This window comes from Carassius auratus, unplaced genomic scaffold (assembly GCF_003368295.1).
Source record: "Carassius auratus strain Wakin unplaced genomic scaffold, ASM336829v1 scaf_tig00005455, whole genome shotgun sequence".
In the NCBI taxonomy this organism is placed as follows: Eukaryota; Metazoa; Chordata; class Actinopteri; order Cypriniformes; family Cyprinidae; genus Carassius; species Carassius auratus.
The window spans coordinates 26088-49161 of NW_020523664.1; the positions used below are offsets into that span (position 1 = coordinate 26088).

The 23074-nt window shown below is 38.2% G+C and overlaps 2 protein-coding genes and 1 pseudogene across 3 annotated transcripts; all 3 read left to right on the forward strand.

The window, feature by feature from the left end:
• The first annotated feature begins 1988 nt into the window (after positions 1-1988).
• On the forward strand, positions 1989-4256 carry LOC113070958 (uncharacterized; annotated as a pseudogene).
• A 795-nt stretch (positions 4257-5051) lies between these two features.
• LOC113070949 (tripartite motif-containing protein 16-like) lies at positions 5052-11928 on the forward strand. 2 transcript variants are annotated; one of them, XM_026244298.1, is made up of 8 exons: positions 5052-5719; positions 5817-5865; positions 8797-9394; positions 9534-9629; positions 9957-10190; positions 10810-10954; positions 11048-11107; positions 11238-11928. In XM_026244298.1, the coding sequence occupies exons 3-8, from the start codon at positions 8837-8839 to the stop codon at positions 11885-11887; spliced, it is 1743 nt and encodes a 580-aa protein (XP_026100083.1). In that variant the 5' UTR covers positions 5052-5719; positions 5817-5865; positions 8797-8836; the 3' UTR covers positions 11888-11928. The 2 variants fall into 2 exon arrangements, with proteins under 2 accessions (XP_026100083.1, XP_026100084.1); XM_026244299.1 differs by lacking the exon at positions 5817-5865.
• A 1274-nt stretch (positions 11929-13202) lies between these two features.
• On the forward strand, positions 13203-22663 carry LOC113070950 (E3 ubiquitin/ISG15 ligase TRIM25). The gene is made up of 7 exons (XM_026244300.1): positions 13203-13321; positions 17096-17693; positions 18111-18206; positions 20694-20927; positions 21018-21168; positions 21249-21293; positions 21444-22663. Exons 2-7 carry the CDS (start codon positions 17136-17138, stop codon positions 21980-21982), a joined length of 1623 nt encoding a protein of 540 aa, XP_026100085.1. The 5' UTR covers positions 13203-13321; positions 17096-17135; the 3' UTR covers positions 21983-22663.
• Positions 22664-23074: the final 411 nt, after the last annotated feature.

Consider the following 23074-nt stretch of genomic DNA (forward strand, 5'->3'; position numbering starts at 1 on the left):
CAATACTTTAACGTATATGAATTATAGCAATGTGATAGTGTTAGAAGCAAGGCTAAAGATATTGGTGTTTAATCTACATTTAAGCTGAGAGTGTCTGCCTCCCGAACAACGCTAGGTGAAAGTGTGAAAAGCAACGGTCCTAGTACTGACCCTTGTGGTGCTCTGTGCTGCAGTTGTTATTCTACTAAAGCCAACATAATTTTGTGGTCTAATCAAATGAAAGTTGTTGGTGATAGTGTCAAACACAGCCTTTATATCCAGAAGAACTAATAGAGAAATACAACCACGAGCAGTTTCAGTACTATGATACGGTTTAAATCCTGATTTATTTTTTGACAGAAAAGGAAGATTTGAGATCATTCTGTAATTAACTAACTCTCTAGGATCAAGTTTTTTTTTTTAACCAGAAGCTTAATAACTGCATATTTGAAGGTTTTGGGGACATATACTAATGATATTGATGAATAAAAGAAGAGGATTTATGACTTCTGGAAGCACCTATTTCAGGAGTTTAGATTGAATAGGGTCTAACATACATTTTGGTTTTGATGATTTGAGTTTATGCATTTCTTCATCTCCTATAGTAGAGAATGTGTGAAATTGTTCCTCAGAGGATCTGAAGCAATACGGTGGCTGATGGCTGCATGGTTAGAATTTTATCCCTTATAGTATTGATCAAGTCTGTGTAGTCATAATCATCATCATCATCATCCTCATCCTCATCATCACTTACATCATCACTAACTACTCTGACAGGGGAACCATCTTCCCATAATATCTTATTTCATCCATATAAACCACAATGGTAATGCTGTATGCAAATCAATTAGTTGCTATGTTTCACATGCCATTTATTTCCTACATTATACAGCTCAATAAATCATATATTTTTGTAATTTAATGACTGGTGCTCTGTCTGCCTGAAAAGAAATGATGACATTTAATTTTTTGGAAAATCCTTGTCAATGATCAAACAGTGATGATCATTCCACATACCGTTTTTTTTTATTTTTATAAAACTGTTTTTTCCCAGCTCACATCGGGTTATTAAATTAGAATTATACACACAGTATAATTATTAAACATGTTTTGTGACTAATTAAGTTGTAATCGTGTCCGGTCTCAAACTGCTATAATATTTATAATAAATGACCTTGCAGACATAATATTAAATTCTGCTCATGGATGGTTATTAGCCATTTAGTTCCTCAGACTCTTGTAACGGAGTAGAATTTTGTTCCCATTTATGTCTCCCTCTAGCCCCTTTTACACTGCACGTCGGACCCGCAATATTCCCGTAACATTGCCTGGTCGCCTTCTGTGTGAAAGCAACCACGTCCCGGAATTGATTACCGAATCGAACCCGGGTCGGGGACATAGTAACATTGCGGTAATCGATCCGGAACGAGCGCTGTGTGAACAAAAGCCAGATCTAATTCCGTATCGAAGTGATGACGCGCGTTATCGCGCGACTTTTTTACCGGCTGTTTTTGAAGGAAAATCAACAGTCGCGACGAAAACATATGTGCAAACTGTAATGAAGCAGAGATCAGTTAGTTCCTCACTTTCCGCGCTGACGCAGAGATCGTTTGCTTGCTTCAGTTAAAGTATAACGTGCCAAGCGTTGTTGACTCGTACATTACACGTCACGCGCTGATGTCACGTGTCGTTACGGAATCTTCAAGGGTTGTGTGTGAAAGCACGCACATATCCCGGGTCATCACTGGCAGTGTGAAAGTGCCAAATCTAGCGACCAGGGAACAATTACAGGAACACTTTACCCCTGTATTTGCCGGAATGGCAGTGTGAAAGGGGCTTCTGTCAAAGCCAGTCTGAGGAAGCACAGTTGATCTAAATGCTTTAGCAAATAAAACAAAAGCGAGATAATCCAACACAAAGGGCAAACGTAACAGATATGCACCAAAACCATTCCAAAAAAATGAACAAACTAAAATTTCCTTAGAGAACTAATGATGAAAATAAGGTATAAGCAAGATCATTTCCAGGAAAACTACACTCCAGAATAGCCAACAATGGTGTCCTATCTCCTTTTGTTTCAGTTTACTTTTCAAGAAACTGAAAGAAAATGTGACATTTTGTTGGCTCCTCCTAAACTGAAGAATCCTTAAGCAACTGCCTATAGTTTTCCTATAAATGTCCTTGCTTAAAACTTATTTGATGTTTTTCTCGTTACTCACAACTCGGTACCATTTCTCATAACAGAGAGAAACTTTTTACAGACGAAACATGAAGTCAGTGAGACGATCACAACTATGCAAGGTCTGTACAGTATGTTTTTTCATGCCTTTTGGGGAATTGCAAGAAAATGTGGATGTTTAAATGAGGATTGCGTTTACGCCCTTTAGTCTCATTTAGAAGAAAGCTCATTATGTGAACAAAAACTATTTTAGACTTTAACAAAAAGCTATAACAAACACTTGCTTCAGTTTGACTGTACATTTTTATCACTGATGGAGCTTGGGTTCATTGCCACCGTTGCCTCTGACCTGTGTAGTTAGTTCTGCCATATTACTGACATGAGAAATTAACTGAGAGAAGCAGTTCAAGATATATATTAAATACATTTATTTCATACTAAGTATAGTTTAATTATATTAATGTATTTGCTGACATATCACTCTAGACTGAATGATTTTCAAATTATAACTAAACTTTATATTAAACCTAAAATGTGTTTTAATTTCACTATTGATGAGGATTGTTTGATCTTTGAATAATATCAGTTTTCAAACGCAAGATATTTGAAGTGTACCTGAAGTAATTCCACTTCAGCACAATCTAATTCAGTATATCTTTATTTGGAATTCATCAAAGTACACAATTGGTAATTGCAATTAAGCAGACAAGTTTGAGTTAGCAGATGAGACAGGTATACGAGTTTAGTATAACCAATTGCGAGAAATTGTGATAATGTACATAAATATGTAAAAAATGAGTATACTTGTTTTTCAAATACATTTTTAGTATATTTAATTTTCAATTGGGTTAAACAAGGTTAATTTCCTCCATAACCATCATCATCATCATTATACTCCAAAAAGTGAACCAATGTCTCATTCCATGTAAATCGCAATAGCAACATTGTATGCAGATTATTTAGTTGCTATATTTCATTTTTAATTAGTACACATTCATATTGGTTACATTCATACAGCTACTAAAAACTATATTTTAATAAGTCTTTTTTTAAAAAGTTTATAGGAATGTTTTCCATTTGCAAGAAGGCAAAAACAGCAGCAGTTTTTAATAAGTCTGCCAAAGTTAAACCCAATTATGGGCTTCTGAAAACCAGAAATAATGTAAAACTATTTATTTCAGTGTATATTCTTTTCTCAGTTTATTCATTTATTATTATTATTTGAAGGCATTACTGGTTCCAACGAGTTTGCTCACCATCCTACTTTATCTGGGTGTTCAAAGCATTGAGAGGGATGTGAACCCAGCAGCCCTTGATTATATCTTCAAGTATTTTGCTGACAAGTAAGTGTACTGTATTTTTACAATTTAGTAAATTAAAATCAACATATTAAATCAGTAAAATGCACGTTAAAATTGTTGCATGATGGAAAGTTGCATTGTTCGGTTCTTAAATTGTGATTGTGAACGTTAAATTGTACAAACGTTATCTCTACAGTGTCCAGCCAAAAACCCAAAAGCAAAGTGATGCTCAGTATGCAATAGCGATCTCTGTTCTACGTGCTCAGTGTACAGACGAACATGCTGATATCCAGAACGTGTTCAGCAATAAAGATGCAAAAAAAGTGAAAGATGAGCTCGATAAAGGACAGAAATGTGTACTCTGCACAGACTCACGCAACGTCATTGCTGCAAGGCCAAATCGTACCACAAAAGAACATTCTGAGCATGTTCTGCTCTATCCTTTAGGGGAATCACCCATGGACAAACTTCTAGAGCAGGCAGATCAGAATAGCTGTGTAGTTTTCTATTCTTACGACTCTCCTTGTGTGAACAGATGCATTCGTGGGCAAGACAATATTTTGAACGGTCTTTTAAACTGGATAAACACAAGAAAAAATGGAATGAATGCATTTGTCTTCGAAGAGATCTGGAACAAGGACAGAGAGAAGAATCTGGAGGAGGAATTTCTAAAGATTAATGCGATAGTGCCTCTTTATCGGTGTAAGAGAACCAGTGCTGGAATGGAATGTTGGAAATGTGTGGAAAATAACAATGTGGATACTTTCTGTCTGCCTGAAAATAAATAAGTAATTTTCCTTTACATATGTATATATTATAAAACATATCTTCATGTGTTTTGACGCCAAGCTGTGTAAGTGTGTGTAAACGATGTTCGTAGCACAATGAAAAATAAAAATATCAATAAGTAGTCTTCTTCTTGTTCTTCTAATCTTGTGACAAGTTTAATGTGTCATTGAAAAAAATTGGACTTCTTGGAGAGTGTTTTTCTCCACATTGTTGGTGAGTTGGCGTCCTCTACTGGACAGTTATTTCTACATTATTGGGAAACCATGCACAATATATAATAAAATGTTCTTCTCCGTGCAGTGGCGGATCTAGAGATTTTTTTCCTGGGGTGGCATGAGGTTTCAGGAGGGGGGACACGGACATTATTCATAATTTAAAATGCTACGGTTTCCATTGAATGCTTTTTGTTCTCTACACTACAGTCCGTGTGAGTCAAACGTGCAGTGCTTGTGCATCACCAGCTTATGACACCGCTTAGATATCTCAGTCTAATTTGGCATGTCGACCATTTTTCAAAATTGGATAGTCATAGATGCTGGGAAAGTGGATGCATGCCAATTTTGTGACAGCAGTACAGTTAGTTTAAACCATAGGTTTAAACACACACAAATAGCTAGACTAAAGTAAGACCCTTTTCTGACCTGACGATCATAGAAAAATTCGATGAGACAACAAAGTATTTCGTATGTAAATAACGTAATTTATGGAGTTTCTCGACTTTCCTCGAGTTTCAAACTTACCTCTACTCACTGCTAACTGCTTATCAACCTCTCTTCTCCGAGACACTGTGTACTACAGACAGATAAACTGTGAAGCCTGCCCTGCAGTGACTGGTGAATTTTCGCGGGGTTCGCTGCCGTGCTGGTGATGGGTGAAACCATTGTGACTCTGAGGGGGAGGGGATTCTAAATCGACGATTTCTGTTTGAAAGGAGTTTGGCGCAGGTTTCCTTGACCTTCAACGTGTAGGCTATGCTATGGACATAAAATATACTTAAAAAATATTATCTGATTTATAAATGGGGTGGCAAAAGGGGGTGGCAAAACTGTATCCCACCCCGTAGATCCGCCTCTGTCTCTGTATATCTACAATAAGATTTTCTTATAACCACTTTACTGTTAATACACTTTACTGTTTATCATATACCGTATTTTCTCTCTAAATGTTTTCAATGCCCTACTGTCATTTAAATAGCCAAGTTGACTTAATTTAAGGCAGCAACAATTTATTTTTATACGAGTCGATCACATTGGAAATTCTTTTTTCCTCTTTTGCTTCTCTTTCGCTTTCTCTCACAGATTTATTTCACTTTGACATGCAAATTTTGTTTACGCACTCACTTGAAAACCAGAAGTATTTTAAATTCAAGAGAAATGAAACAGTTTTCCCCACTAGTGATGTAACCTCTAATAGAGCCACACCGCTGTTCTTTGGGGCGAAGCAACTATATTTGAGGTGTATTTCTGTCAAGGTAAGAACTTTAAAATGATCCAAAAATATGACTTCATCATGTTGTCTGCTTTTAAAAAGAAATCTTATACAATTATGTATTATTCATCTGTGTACAGAGCATTTATATTCCTGTAACGGGCCTGGACTGTGATTCTCAGAAGCACTGTAAGTTGATAGGAGCCTAGAGTCAATGCTTTTGGAAAACCCATGAATGAACTGCTCGTATAAAAATCTTTCTGGTCTACTTATATTTGTTATGACATCCGATTCAAACATTACAATGCTAACTTTCTTTAATTCTACAATACCTAAATCCACTACACCAGCTAAAAGGAAAGTATTCATGTGACTGGAAAGAAAAGTGATGCAAGATGCATCATTTTCAGTTGATCATGTGATTGTCTGAAAACATGTGGTTTTCAGCTCTTTCCCAGGAACAATAGAGATCAAGTGAAACTGAAACAACTTCAACAAAAGGGTGCCTTTATAATTGATCTTTGTAGATTCATGATATATTAATAATATAAAAGACCCGTTGATTATTTATAATATAATATAATAGATAAGCAACAGGTAGTTTTTTTTTTTTTTGTATTGATTACCACATTGAATGCAGTTGAATGCCTTTTTAGCACAATTGTAAACAAAGTATTTGCTTGCTTTCATTGTATGTAATTATGCAAGTCAGTATAAAGCGATGCAAGTTATTAACTTTTTAAATTTCTAGTGTTTAATTATGTCTACATATTTATTCAAAAGAAGTACTTAAAAATAAGTAAGCGGGTATGACCTGCAATACTCTAGATATATTTAGTAAAGATCCAAACAGGTACCTGGTAAACCAAATTAATTTTTTTTTTCTGACCACAAAATGACTAATTTTCCTCATTGCTTAGCAATTTAAAACCATTTTCTCTATTTTAACCTTAAATACTACACTAATTGTAATACAAGTAGTATATATATACAGAGCTGGGTAGTAACGGATTACATGTAATCTGGATTACGTAATCAGATTCCAAAATTCAAGTACTTGTAATTAGAGTAAACTACTTTTTAAAATACTCTTAATCAGACTACAGTTACTTTTTTATGGAATACATGATTACATATTATTTGCACAATGGTAATAAGTCATTCACTCATTGATTCTCCTAAATTTCCTTTTTTTAACGTTTATATTTTTTCCTAATAAACCTGCCGCTTATATACGTTCATGAATCTTTGAGTTTTTCCAGGCGGAGAGGGGGAGGGGTATCAGAATCACGCTCAGAATAAATCAGCAACAAGATGAAAGAGAATTTTACTTGCCCGAACGGACAAGTAACCTGATCAAACTTTTAATAACAAACAATAACTAGGGCATCACCGAAACTTTTAAGAGAATGATTCGGCTTTTATTACGTTTAGTGTAAACGGTGACTAATAACAGATAAAGTATTGACAGTATCAAGGTCGCGTCAGTTGAGCCTCGTGCTGACTCGCGGAGAAATCAACACTATAAGAACAGCACACACAAAGAAACACTGCGATTGAAAAAATATAAATATTCTGTATAATATGTGCAACATCACACGTCCAGGAGTGATGTTTTTACGACTTTCAGCTCGATTGCAAATGTGATATTGATTTTATACATCTTCAGTTAAATAAACAAGTAATATTAACTGACTTACATTTTAGACACATTATGGGTCGTTTTTGTTCAATTTCAAACAAAAAATTGTTCTAAGCAAAGCCAAAGCAGAACAGTAGGACATCTGCGAGCAAAAGTACTGAAGCTACATTAAGTGTGCCAAAACAGTATTTTTGGTTTGAATTTAGTATTAAAACTTACAAAACTTTAAAGCTGATACTTTGTTTCACATTGCAAGCAGAGATTAAGGCTAGCAGCTTAACGGTTTTAAAACCATGGGAGACCGCAGACATAAAGACAGTTCAAACGTTTTCGAACCTTATAAATCAACTGAAAACACACACTAGGTCAGTGGTTTTCAAAGCTCTCCATGAAGTACCCCCAGCACTGCTATTTTTTATGTCTCTCTATATCTGACACACCCACTTCAGGTCTAGCAGTCTCTCCACTAATGAGCTGATGAGCTGAATCAGGTGTGATAGATGAGGGAGACTTGTGCAGGGCTAAACCCTAAACCATGACAAAAAAACAACAACAACAAAAAACTTTTTTGCAGCTACGTAGCCCACATCTGGTACTCCACAGTACCAGATGTGGCATGACACTAGGGATGAAACGAATAGTCAACATTATAAAAATTTGTCGACAAGTTGTCATAGTTGTTTGATCTCATTATGAGGCAGATCGATATAAGACATAATACACCTAATATAAGAGCCTGCAATAATGCAGTTTCACCAGTGTGGCGCTGTAGTGCAAGACTGTAATTCAGCCTTCCTGATGCAATTCAAGAGAAGACGACGCAGCGCTTCAGAGCAAACCAGTTACTCCTGAAGCGTACCTTATTCAAGAGATAGCCTCAAAAGGTTAGTTCACCCAAAAATGAAAATTAGACTATTTTACTCCCCCTTGAAACATCCTATGTGTATATGATCCTCTTCTTTCAGACAAATCCAGTCAGAGCTATATTAAAAATTGTCCTGGCTATTCCAAGCTCTATTATTGCAGTCAGCGGGTGTTGCAGTGGAACGGTCCATAAGTCGTCAAATAAAGCATGCACATCCGTAATAAACGTGCCTCACACAGCTCCTGGGGGTGAATAAAGGCCTCCTGTAGCGAATCCATACATTTTTGTAAGAAAAATATCCATATTTCAAATGTATTAACACTTTTCTCTAACTTCCATTATCTGCCATACGCGGAAGGCGTTCTGGTGGATGACACAACACGTATGCGCAGCACGCACGCCTCTGAAGGGTTAAATGCATTGTACCTGTATTATATTGCGCTGTATGCAGTGGACCAGCAGTTTATAAAATGAATAGATGATTCACGCGCTCGTATTCCCAAGCTTCTCTCATATTATTTTTGACCAGATGAAAAATCTTGGCAATATCCATGAGTTAACTTCAGTAAAATATGGCATTTGACAAATATTGTTGCTTTTCTTGGCGAAACAGCTCTTATTACGGGACTGAAGTCAAAAATCACTGGAAAGAAATGGCAGAATCAGCAGCAAATTGGTTTGTGGATCAGTTCAGGTGTCCAGTCTGTTTGGATGGACTGAAGGAGCCGGTGACGATTCCCTGTGGACACAGTTACTGTATGAGCTGCATTACTGACTGCTGGGGCCAGAAGGAGCAGGGGCCGCCGTACTGCTGTCCCCAATGCAGAGAGAGCTTCAGTCAGAGACCTCTACTGAAGAAGAACACTCTGATAGCGGAGATGATGGAGACGCTGCAGAAGACGTCTCTACAAACGACTGCTGTGGAGTGTGATGTTTGCACTACAGAGAAGAGCAGAGCTGTTAAGTCCTGTCTGCAGTGCTTGGCCTCCTTCTGTCAAACTCACCTGCAGCCTCACTATCAATCTCCTGCGTTTATGAAGCACAAACTAGTCGAAGCCTCTAGAAACATTCAGGAGAACATCTGCCTCAGTCATGGGAAACTTCTGGAGATCTACTGTCAGGACGACCATCAGTCAATTTGTTGTTTGTGTACTGATGATCATAAAGGACACAGTCTGGTGTCTCTGGATTCAAATTGGACTAGGAAAAAGGTAATATTGACAATACAAAAAAAATGCAGAAAATATTTTAATAATAACTGTTATTGTTATTTTGTATTTTCCCCTTGTTATGCCAATTTACCAGACTGGGAATTATGGTTTTATTAATTCTGTCCGTTTACATCCTCAGGAAGAGTTAAACGAGACAAAGGTGTCGTGTCAAAAGCTCATCCAGGAGCGAGAGAGAGGTCAGCGGGAACTCAGTGAATCTCTGAAGCTTCTCACAGTATGTTTCTTCATGTCTTCTTTAGGTTTAAAATTTGTTTGACACAGAAAAGTAGATCGGTAGACAGTGACCAATTGGTTTTAAGGTCCAAAAATGATTTAAAACGTGCTATAAAATTAGTGACAAACAAATCATCACATTTTTAATTTTGTAGCCTGACAAACACTTGTTTACTGTCTGTTTACACTGAACAGAAGCAGCTTAATTTAAATGCTCGAACATTTAGAGAACTTGCTAGAAATTGCTCACATTAATTGCATTTATTTTGGTTATTGCGCCAAAACGAGTCACATCGATGATCTGCATGATCACATCTTTCTCCACCAGAGTTCAGCGCTAGAGACCATGGAGGACTTTGAGAAGGTCTTCGCTGAACTCATCTGCTCTCTTGAGAAGAAACGCTCTGAGATTAAAGAGCAGATCAGAGCTCAGGAGAAGACTGAGATAGATCGAGCAGAGGAACTTCACAGACATCTGGATCAAGAGCTGACAGAACTCAGAAAAAGACAAGCTGAGATTGAAAAACTTCTGATTACTGAGGATCAGGTCAATTTTCTGAAGGTAATAAAAATTATTTCTAGGGCTGTGCTTGTGAACAAGACAACAGCCTCACCACAGTGTCCGAGTGGTACGCCAAAACATTTTTATTATTATTTATTTTCTGGTATGTGAATGCTGTTGAATATTATGATATGAGAGAAGTACAAAGTTTTCTTTACAAAATAAATAATAGGTTTTGCAAACATGGAACATGCATTCTGTTTGCAATCTGCTTATCTGTTTTTCCACAAATTACGATTTGTCTTCATTAAATTTACATTGTACATGGAATCTTGTTTCTTTTGCCAAATTTTCACTTTTGTCTCACCCATTTTTTGTTGGAAATTAGCCTATAAACGTTTATTCCTTTCGTTTATTTTGTTAAATTTTTAATTAATATATTTGAATCCTTTACTTTAATGAAGTTAAAAACACTGTAGGACAGACACCTTTTTACTTTTATGTCAAATAAAAGTATATGTCTATTTAACACAGTTTGTGCTTTTTAATTAACTCGTCAGAGCCCTAGTCATTTCATCACTGTATCCTACCATGTTTATGTATTTACTCACTGCTTCACTTTTTTATTTGTTTCTTGTTTTTTTACAAAACAAGCAGTGCTGTATTTTTCTCGTTTCAGAGCTGTCAGTCCGTGTGTCCTTTGCCATCATTTGAAAACGTTCCCATGACTCAACACACACTTTTTAAAGACATTTCAAGCTCAATGTTTAAGGAGGTTTTGGAGGACGTCTTTCAACAACAAACAGCCAGAATATCCAGAGAAGGTCTGAATAATTTGATATGTTATATTGCCATTCATACTCTGTAGTGTTAAACCAACAAATTGACCGTATGCATGTTTTGTTTTGACTCTTCAGTGTCGAATGTCTATGTTACAAACCCTCCAGAACCAAAGACCAAAAATGATTTTTTGCAGTGTAAGTGTGATCGAGGGAAACACTTATTAATGGATAAGTATCAGTGGTTACAATATGTTACATTGTGACCATATCGGAACCAAAGTGTATGTTGTTCAACATTTGTTTTTTGTTATTTTCTCCTTCTCAGATATCTGGGATATTAACTTGGATCTAAACACTGCACACAATAGCCTCAAACTATCAGATGACAAAAGGAAAATATTATCTTCAGATACAGCTCAGCAATATCCTGATCAGCCGGAGCGGTTTAATGAGCGTCCCTATATCTTGTCTAGAGACGGTTTGTACGGCCGCTTCTACTGGGAGGTGGAGTGCAGTGGGGATGAATGGGCTGTAGGAGCTTGTTACAGTGGAATAAGACGTAAAGGAAGCACTGATGACTGTGCACTGGGCTTCAACAAAATGTCATGGAGACTGGGTTATTATCTGAAGATTTTCAGTTACATTCATGCTCAAAACAAAGTCTCAATCCCTGTGTCCTCTAGAGTAGGAGTGTATCTGGATCATAAAGCAGGATCTCTGTCCTTCTACAGAGTATCTGACACAATGACTCTCCTTCACAGAGTCCAGACCACTTTCACTGAACCCTTATACCCTGCGTTTAAGGTTGGAAACCGTTCATCTGTCAGGATCATAGAGCTGAAAAAAGAACAAGTATCCACCTTATTTTGCAGCGCAAACGAAAGTCTTTATGAACGTGTCAGAATTCCTCTTTATTCAACTAAATTGGAAATTGAAACTAACGGAAGTGACGTGACATACAGTCAAGTACAGTGATCCATACTCAGAATTCGTGCTCTGCATTTTACCCTAACAAAGTGTGCGCAGACACACTAACACACACACACTCACACCCAAACACACACACACCCCCACTCAAACACACACACACGCATGCACACACACACACACACACACACACACACACACACACACAAACAGAGCAGTGGGCAGCCATTTATGCTGCAGCACCCGGGGAGCAGTTGGGGGTTCAGTACCGTGCTCAAGGGCACCTCAGTCGCGTTATTGCCCGAGACTTGAACCCACAACCTTAGGGTTAGGAGACAAACTCTCTAACACTAGGCCAAGACTTCCATAAATTATACCATAAATTAACTGAACTATTCATGAATGCAAGAGGTCATTACGTAGAGTGTAGCACAGGGTCAATTTTCACATTAGATTTATTAAATGGTTATGCTCTCATTTATCATGATTTAATAATTTTAAGAAAACAATATTTTTTAGATTTATTCAATTGGTTTTTGAGGTAAAATTACCTACCTATCTTTTCTTTTTTTCTTTTTTAGATGACAGTGATTTGATTTTAGATTTTATGAACTTTATTTTATTTTAAAATGGGATTTCTATAAGAATAATCAAGAAATAAATATAGTTTTGAATGATAGTTCTTTTCATTTCAAAGTCAAATGTGATTTTTAAGCCATTGAGGTAATAAAACCTTATTAGAATTGATACATATCCCAACTTTGCTTGTGTTTTTATAATTTAATTTTAAAATTATTATTAATGATGTAATCATTTGTTTATGCTACATTTTAGATATCTTTATGTAGGCCAATTAAGTTCAGTCATTTAAATATCAGTTAAAAGTCTGTTATTATTATGAAAAAAAAACAAGTGTATAGTTTATAGAACTGTTCTGTGTGTGTAATTCACATGTAATGCATTGACTGAGATTTTGTCGTTTAATTCGTCTGTCATTATTCAGTGATTTAACTAATTTTTCAAAATACATAGATTTATATAGAATGTTTAATTCAACATTTTACATAAAGAAATTAACAAATATATATTTCATATTCTGCAGAAATGTCATCTGTCATTATTTGTGGTCAAGATAATCTGCTTTCAGTTTTTTAAGCCTAGAAATGATCTCTTTTAAATGTTTTAAGTGTAAAATTACAGTCCAATAATGTTCACCAGTCGATCATATGAAAAAAAAAAAAAAAAAAACACCAATAAATATCCTATTTCTCTTTCTCGCTGTTTTTCATCATTTCTCTCATTTGAAACACGCCCAGTTGTGTACGCACTGAAACCAGGAAGTAAAAACCAAGAGAAATGAAAGCAACCAAACCTATTTCCTCACAAAACGCGTGACGTCATCCGCTGTAATAGATCCGCTGCACTGTTCTTTGGGGCGAAGCTATAAAAGCAAATGCTGTTTTGAGGTGTATTTCTCTCGAGGTAAGGGCTTCATAGTATCCAAAATATAGCTTTTAAACACAAATCGCATGCAATTATGTATTAGTTCGTAAGTGGGTAACTTTACAGATCGTTTCTACTACTGTAGATAAATGCAGTTTTGCACTTCATTGCTAAACGATTATTTTTAGATTATACTATTGTTATACTAAAAGCGCAAAGCATTTGGAACAGTATACTCGATTACATAATTATACTACAAAGTTATATTTTATTCTTTACAATTTCAATAATTCTTTACAGTGCCACTGTTATGGTATTTTAAATGTTTATAATCTGGTTTGGGGGATCCATTTAACAGGTTTACATGTATGCAATGCAGTGACGTACTGTGGGGTTCCAGTCAGGCCTTCAGCCATAGGCTATGCTGCGTTAGCCGCATAATAATAAGTAATACGTCGTTTTACTTATATGTTAGAGAACCGGACCCACAGCTTGTAAAGACCCAAACAAAAATGGTTTAATGTAATAGCTGAACACAGACAAAGAACTAAAGCACTGCAGGTTGTCGCTCCATCCTTTATCATGACTCCAAAAGACACTCCAATTTCATTGAAAATCCACGGTTCTTGGAACAATTTTTCGGAACCAAAGCAAAACACAACACTTTCATTTAATCCAATTTGTACATATTAAATTTTAAAGGGCTTTTAAATTTTAAAACCAAAAAAAAAAAAAAAAAGATGAAAAAAGTGTTAACCATGTGTACATTCTCTAACACTCACATTTTAGATTCACAATTCATTTAAAAGCCTCTGGTGTGTAAAGATAGTAAATATCATCATGTCCTCCTGTTTTTTTACCCTAATGAAAGTTATAGGAACATTAAATTGTTAAAGGTGCAATAGGTGATTGTCATTTTTTGTTATACTGGTTAAAAGTCTCCTCACATCCCAATACCAATCATTAAGTTAAGTGGTTTAAATGTCTTTATATTGAAATGAATTTATATATCCTGTGGAAGGCGTAGGACCAAGAAATGTACGTCCAATCAAAACAGTCCGTGCATTTTAAACAGCTTTCCTACCTGCCTGTCAATGTATGTATCTGCATACCTCTGCGCACCCTGTTTTTGCAGACAGAATATGTCATTAGCGCATTCACACACACTGTACAGACAGAGCTAGAATGGCAGACAAACAGCAACAACCCGGTCTTCCTTCCTGGTATTGTAGTACTTTTAAAGTTTTCTTGCTGGTTAATGACATTGATGTACCCCAGCGGTTCCCAATTCCAGTGATCACGCACATATTTTACGTCTGGATAAGTTAATACACCCGATTCAGATGACCAACTCGAGCTATGTGAATGAACTGTGTTCCAATCTATTCATTGCTCCCTACTCCTTGAGCAGGGGTTTACTTCACTTTGGAACATGGACTGGAATTGGGAACTGCTGATGTAGCCTATCGTAGTAATGTTGTCTCTGGTATTCTGGTCTGTGAGCATAAATGCTTTCAGGGGACATGGCTTTGGACAGCGATTGCAGGGAGGATGGGACGTTCGCTTTCAGTACTATCAGGCTAATGTTAGCATTTTCCAAGATCTCCTATTGCACATTTAATAAAGAAAGCTAATTTTAATGCTCATTGTGTTAGCGTTAGCCACGCTTATGCTAAAGATTAACTACTCTAATAACAGCGTTCATTTCAATCTGACATTCAAGTTAAAATATTGAATATTATTCATAACAGAACCCGATATTTCCCACAGCCTTGCACTCTATTTGTGGTGTCGTATATGCAAATTGATTCTCTACCAGCAGGAGGCGCTTGTAGAGCATGTGAGAGAGGTTTCCCCAGTAACGGCTGTAATCAAATAAGCTCACAAACACTGCTCATGCATTACAGACAAGATTAAATAAAAATGACATTCATAACTTTCTGAGGACAGTCGGTTTCCTTAAAAAAAAATACAGTGATATAAAAACAACCGCACCAGGTTTCGACTGTGACTGATGCAGTGATCATGTTTATTCAACTAAGTCAAATACTTTTGGAAAATCTATTTGTGGCAGTGTGTTGATCCACCACAAATAAATAAATGTATTGGAAACACAGTGAAGATTACCTGCTTGAACTATTTCATTTGATCTGGGTTTCTGTCTTTAAAGTGTTTTGTTATTTTGGTGTGTTTCCTCCTTTTGATGTTGCAATGTCTCGTTGCTTTATGAAGAGAGCGCATCTATGCACCTTTCGAATAGCGCATCAAGAACCGGGTTGACCTGGTACTTTGTGCCACCGGTACTTTAAAAAAACCTAGTACCATAACATTTACATTTTTTTAGTACCGACTTGGTACCGAAGTACCGGCTCTTTTGACAACACTAATCGACACATTTCTTGATAATAGATTACTGAATACTGATTACAGATAACTGATTAGCAAAACTATAACGTGAGTTAGCCTGAGTGCATACATAGCACAACAACTAATGTTAGCCTACATATTTTGCACACTCGACTGAACATCAAAGGAACAATTATTAATCATACTTACAGGTTGTTATTCAGAGGAGGAAGCAGGTCCAAATAAACATGGCTCTGACTCATCCTTCAAAGACAACGGGTTTAGGATACCTGCATTTCGGAGAAGCAGTCATCAGTTAAATGACGAGAACACACAACATTTTTGATCATACTGCTGTCGTATCTTAGTAAAGATGAATTTTAACCACTGATTCTTTACGGCATCATCCTTTGGAAGTGAAAATAAACCAAATTTACTTTCACAGTGCAGAGCACAGCTTCTTTTCAACATTGTTATCCACACAAACCAGCTGCAGCGTTTAAAGCTGGTTCAAGTTTTCGCGGGAGGTCCAGCAGATTGTAGGCGGGCATTATTCAAATATGAAAATTTGTGACGTGTGATTTGGGAATGGGATTTGAATTAAAAAAAAAAAAGAGGAAAAAATACCTCTTTCAGTCCACTTTCTTTTTATGCTGCATTCACACCAAACGCGAATAGAGTGTCTGGCGCGAATGATTTCAATGTTAAGTCGATGTAAAGACGAGTTTACACGCGTCTGGAAGTCTCGCGGCGTGAATGAGGCGTTTAACGCGGCACGGTAGACACGAATTCGCCTCAGTGACGCATTAATCATGCGAATTGAGCGCCTGGCATGAATGGTGCTTTTGTGCATTTATGTGTTTAACGCGAATTCGCGTCTGACGCCTGAGTTGAAAAATTTGAACTTTGGCGTCAATTTGCGCTGCGTTAACCAATCAGGAGCCTGCTCAGGAGTCACTCATTCAACATGGAGGAACGACTGATGTTGTCAGTGAGAAGTTAACCGGAGCTATATGACACAAGTATCATACACAAGTTCATATTTCAGAAATAAAAGGAACTCACTTGGAAGAGTGTGTTGTAAATACACATTTGACTTTTGAGTCACGTAGACGTTTATTGACCTGAGACCTTCCCGCCATCTTTTACAACTATTTTCCCCCTAATATAGCCTACAGCTACTTTTTGATAACAAGATAATGTGTTTATTCAGATGACATGTGAAAAAGTGGAAAAGACCCGAGTGCTCGATCAACATCAGCCATCTTGCAAATAGACAACCGCCTAGCACTTGCCCCTCCAACAAGAAGCAGATTTCGCCTCGGACGCGCGTCAATACCACTTCAAACTTTTGCTTTCTACTTTTGCTTGCTTTCAAATATGGTTATTAACATTGTGATAATAATGCTTCACATTTAAGTGAAAAATAACATTTGACAAATATTATTGCTTTTCTTGGCAAAACAGCTCTTATTACAGGACAGAAGTAAAAAATCACTGCAAAGAAATGGCAGAATCAGCAGCAAGTCGGTTTGTGGATCAGTTCAGCTGTCCAGTCTGTTTGGATGGACTGAAGGAGCCGGTGACGATTCCCTGTGGACACAGTTACTGTATGAGCTGCATTACTGACTGCTGGGGCCAGAAGGAGCAGGGGCCGCCGTACTGCTGTCCCCAATGCAGAGAGAGCTTCAGTCAGAGACCTCTACTGAAGAAGAACACTCTGATAGCAGAGATGATGGAGACGCTGCAGAAGACGTCTCTACAAACGGCTGCTGTGGAGTGTGATGTTTGCACTACAGAGAAGAGCAGAGCTGTTAAGTCCTGTCTGCAGTGCTTGGCCTCCTTCTGTCAAACTCACCTGCAGCTTCACTATCAATCTCCTGCGTTTATGAAGCACAAACTAGTGGAAGCCTCTAGAAATATTCAGGAGAACATCTGCCTCAGTCATGGGAAACTTCTGGAGATTTACTGTCAGGACGACCATCAGTGCATTTGTTGTTTGTGTACTGATGATCATAAAGGACACAGTGTGGTGTCTGTGGATTCAGAATGGACTAGGAAAAAGGTATTATTAACAATAATAATGCATTATTTATTGCTTACATATATGTCAGCCGTGGCTCGCCTGTAAGGGTAATTCGGACAGAGGCCTACCAATATATTAATCCAAAACAAAGACTTCTATATAAACTCAATCGACGTAGATGTGTTCACGACTCAAAAGATGACAACTGCTTTGGTCAGATATTAGTCTGCATCAAGTCAGTAGCTAGTTGGAACATCTGTTCTGAGTAGCATATAAAAATAATGAAGTCATAAATATTTTGTTTAATCGTGCTCATCAATCAAAATGTATAGTCAGGAGCCGCTATTGTTTATAGTCTGTCATCTTGATTCCCCTTGTTACACCCCTTTACCGGTGGAATGGTGTTAAGTCTATTTTTGTCATTTGTTTTATTATTTTGTATGTTAACATCCTCAGGAAGAGTTAAAGGAGTTAAAAGAGACGTGCCTCAAACTGGTCCAGGAGCGAGAGAGAGGGAAGCAGGAACTCGGCGACGCTCTGAAACTTCTTAAAGTATGTTTCTTTATGTCTTCTTTAGTTTTAAAGTTTGTTTGACACACAAAAGTAGATCTTTTAAATTCAATAATAGTGAAATAGCAGGGGCACTTTTGTAGTGCCCCTGCATGACCGCGCTCTGAAGCATGTGTAAAATCACGAGATGAGACGTCACGAGCGGGGTGAAGTGAGCAACCAGGAAGTATAAAATGGCAAGTTAGCTTCTGCTTCTGCTGTCAATCCTATTTATTGTTGTTTTTCAGCCCACAAGCATATCATATCTTATGTCAAAAGCAAAGTCTAAGTCTATGGCGAGCAAACGGCATTACAGACATTGAGTTCCTCCCTGACCATGACATCCGGCTGCGGGGGATACACATGATCTGTGTGTTGTTTGTTTAAGAGCAGAGCATGCACGGTCAGCTCTCGAGTCATTTCTGCAAGTTGCCCTTGATGCCTGTGCTCCGCTTTTGCCTGGCCGTGTTTGATGAGCTCGCATATGAGGAGCTTGTGGAGGTTGTGACTCATGGCGTAACCAAATTAAATATTAATTGGCCAGCCGAAAAACAGGACACTCATCCTACAAGTAAAATGAGCATTTCCTGAGAGCACAGACTTCACGAAGTGGCCTTTCAGTTTTCCCGATTTCCATGTCAAGGTGTCAAGATTGTGGGAGAAACCATATTCAAGCCGTATCTACAGCACCACAGTCTCAAATTATTCCAACATTGTAGGGCTGAATGAGAAGGTATATGAAGCATGCCACTGCTGGACTAGATACTTGTGAGTTATATCTCCCCATTCTCAGCAACATCCCTGAAGGCCTCGGAAACTTCTCACCAGGCCTGTTAGTTTGAAATCTAGTCTGGTTGGAAAAGCTTACACGGTGGCAGGTCAGTCTGGCGCATGTTTGCACACCATGCCGGAATTACAAGCATACCAATCTGACCTGCTCAGGGACCTGGATGACAGGGAGGAGGAATAAGGCGCGGTTGCCAAACTGCATCGTGCCACAGATTTGTCCCTCTAGGCCACTAAAGAAATAGCCAGAGCCATTGGCCGTTCAAGGGCAGCTATAGTGGCCACAGAGCGACATCTGTCATTGAATCTGTCCGATATGCAAGATAAGGACAGATTCTTCCACCTAGACGCCCTGCACTCGCCCTCTGGCTTTTTGGCAATGCAGTCAACACTGCTGTCGAGAGGTTTCAGGAAGCAAGGAAGCAAGTGGCAGTATTTCAAAGATACTCCCACATCGCTCCCAGTCCCGTGGGTCTGCTGAGTTGGAGTAGCATCAGCCGTCAAGCTCCTCATACTGCCAGTCTCAAAAACAGAGAATTGCAACCTACAACCCTACGTCAACAGAACAGGGGTCGGGGCAACACATTCCAGTCTGGATCTAATAGACCGGAAAAGGATCTGCAGACCTTTATCTTGTTGAAGAGGAGTTTGACAAAGTGGTCCTGATGCCACCAGGTCAGGTCCCTGAGGGCAGCCCCACTCTCTGTGCTTCAGGGCTCAGTGAGCTCAGACGAGCGAAATTTCCAGCTGCCGCCTGGCAATGGTACAGCACAGGAGAGCTCGTCCCTTAGAGTGAGGGTGCTACGGCAGTCAGGTCGATCATTCTCTGCTGGTCATCCACTTCAGGGCACCAAACTGGCTCCACTAATAACACCAGAGGTCAGCCTCGAGAGTCTGGTTCCCTTAGTAGATTTTTTTGGCAATGTGGAAACCTCTACCTCATCCGACTCATTTCAACAGGGTCATTCCCACACTAGTGGGCCCTGAGCAGGCTGTGGTAATGGATCAAGAAGTAGATACTCTCTTGAGGAAGGGGGCCTTAGAACGTGTCTACAGCTGTTACTTCATTGTTTCTGAAGAAGGTTGGGGGGTTGGGTTGCGTCCAATCTTAGGTCTCTGTCTTCTGATAATAATATAATCTAGACCTGGCATCTACCCCAGGGTCCCAAGTTCTCATTTCAAGACGTGCTCAAGAGATACACACTCAGGTAGGGACTTGTTAATATGGCACAGTGGGTATTATCGTTCCAAAAGCCTTTCTCAACGCAGCTCGAGTTCCTGAAGGGGAATGTCTCCAGGTTGCGTATGTAACCATGGTTCTCCAAAGGAACGAGACACTGGATCTCTTTATCATACTACCTGCAGGCGCTACTTCATCGAAGCTAACTTGTGCTCTGCCGCATGCGCTTTTATACTTCCTGTTTGCTCGTCACCCCAATTGTGACGTCTCGCTTCTCCATTGGGCTGATTTTACACATACTTCAGAATGGGGTTATGCAGGGGCGTTCCTAAAGCGTTTCTAGACATAGCATCTTGTTCCGTCGGGGAACCATGGTTACATACGTAACTTGAAGACGATTTCACAATGTTGTTATTGAGACTTCTGTTCATTTTGGAGCTTGACAGCCACTAATTTACTGTCTGTCTACATTGTTTTATGTCACAACGATGATCTGCAAGATCAGATCTTTGTGTCTCTGACAGAGTTCAGCGCTAGAAACGATGGAGAACGTCGAGAAGGTCTTCACTGAGCTCATCTGCTCTCTTGAGAAGAAACGCTCTGAGATTAAAGAGCAGATCAGAGCTCAGGAGAAGACTGAGATAGATCGAGCAGAGGAACTTCACAGACATCTGGATCAAGAGCTGACAGAACTCAGAAAAAGACAAGCTGAGATTGAAAAACTTCTGATTACTGAGGATCAGGTCAATTTTCTGAAGGTAATGAACGTCAGTATACCTCCATGTTCTATACTGACTCACATTTTTAAATAGTCTGTTTTACATAGCAAGCTGTTTGTCTTGTTTCAGAGCTGTCAATCTGTGTGTGTTTTACCGACATTTGAAAACGTTCCCATCACTCAGCACACTCACCTGTATTTTAAAGATGTTTCAATCTCAATATTTAAGGAGGTTTTGGAGGACGTCTGTCAACAACAAACAGCGAAAATATCACAACAAGGTCTGAATATTTTGATATCTTATATTACTATTCATACTCTGCAGGATTAAATCACATGTTTGTTTGTGTTGACTCTTCAGTGTCAAAAGTCTGTGTTGCCAAGACCCAAAATGATTTTTTGCAGTGTAAGTTCATCTGCGGTTTTCTTGAGGCAAACATTTAATAATTAATAAGTACATGATCTGTTATAGTGTGACCATTTTGGAACCAAAGTGTACTTTGTTGCATTTTTATTGTTATTTTATTGCATTTTTTATTCCCCCATTTCTCCTCAGATTTCTGTGATCTTCACCTGGATCCAAACACTACAAACAATGCCCTCAAACTATCTGAGGACAACAGGAAAGTATCATTTACATATAAAAAACAGCATTATCCTGATCACCCGGAGCGATTTGATAGATATGTGAATGTCATGTGTCGAGAAGGTTTGTGTGGTCGTGGTTACTGGGAGGTCGAGTGCACTGGAAAGCAATGGGCTGTAGCAGTTTGTTACAAAGGAATTGGACGTAAAGGAGACAGTGATGAGTGTAGACTTGGTGACAACAAAAAGTCCTGGCGTTTCAGCTTTTATCTACAAAATTTCTATTTCACACATGACAAAAAGAAAGTCTCAGTCCCTGCTGTCTGCTCCTCTAGAGTAGGAGTGTATCTGGATCATGGAGCAGGATCTCTGTCCTTCTACAGTGTCTCTGACAAAATGACCCTCCTTCACAGAGTCCAGACCACTTTCACTGAACCCTTATACCCTGCGTTTTTTGCTGGCTATGGCTCATCTGTCAGGATCATAGAAGAGCAGAGTTTAAAAATATAATTCATCAGAAAATATTAAATACAATATTTTAGGGCATTGGTTCCCTTGTTCCTGGAGGCCCTTCAACACTGCACATTTTTTGCGTCGTTCCTTTGTTAGACACACTCAATTCAGATCTAAGGAAACTTATAATGTTGGGGGGCCTTCAGAAACGTGGTTGGGAACCACTGGCTCAGGGCATCCATTTGGCAGGTGTGGCACTAGGACGGGGCTTAATGGGGGGTATAGCTCCAACAGAAACTTGAAACGCAAACGCACAAGTGTAAACGTATCAGTCTGAAGTTCAGGATGGAGAGGAATAACTGCTGTCTGTCTTCACCATACACTGTATAAAAGGTCGTCACACAGAGTAGCAACTCTTAAAAAAATAACTTAAGGAAATAGTTTTATGAATTGTCTGAAATATATCTTTTGTAAAAAAAAAAAAAAAAAAGAAATTGAATTTACGTTTTCCTGCAATGACACTTGATGGTCAAAAAATGTGTAAATAAATGCATAATATATAAATATAAAATAAAAAAACATTACATCGTATTTTAAGTAAAATATCACAACATAAACAAGAACATAACATTTGATAAATGTACATCGGATACATCGCAGAATAGTTTGAAATCAACAATTTAGAGCTTGACTAGTGACTGGTCACAAGGTCTAAAGAACATATTGATTTTTTATTAACAATTAAAAATAAAACAAAACACTAAGGGAAGAACACAGGGTCTAAGTGAAAACAACAATCAATGACAGAGAGCACAGGTAGAATAAACAGGGAAGGAAAGGGTAACACAACAGTGCCTACAGGGGAACACACAAACAATCAAAAACAAGCCATGTCTTGTTCACACTGAACATGACGACTCAAGATCACGTGACCAGGGGTGTATTCCAGTAGTAGGTTGTGTGCCATGCCCGGGTGTTTAAGGCTAAGTTAGCAGATAAACTCAGCTTTTGGTTCCATATATAGCCTATATATTATAAAACACTATTACAACAAGGTAATATTTATATTTTATATCACACATCATGGGTCTGCATTTTATATAATGTATTTATATCATAAAAATACATATGTGATATTTCTTATTATAT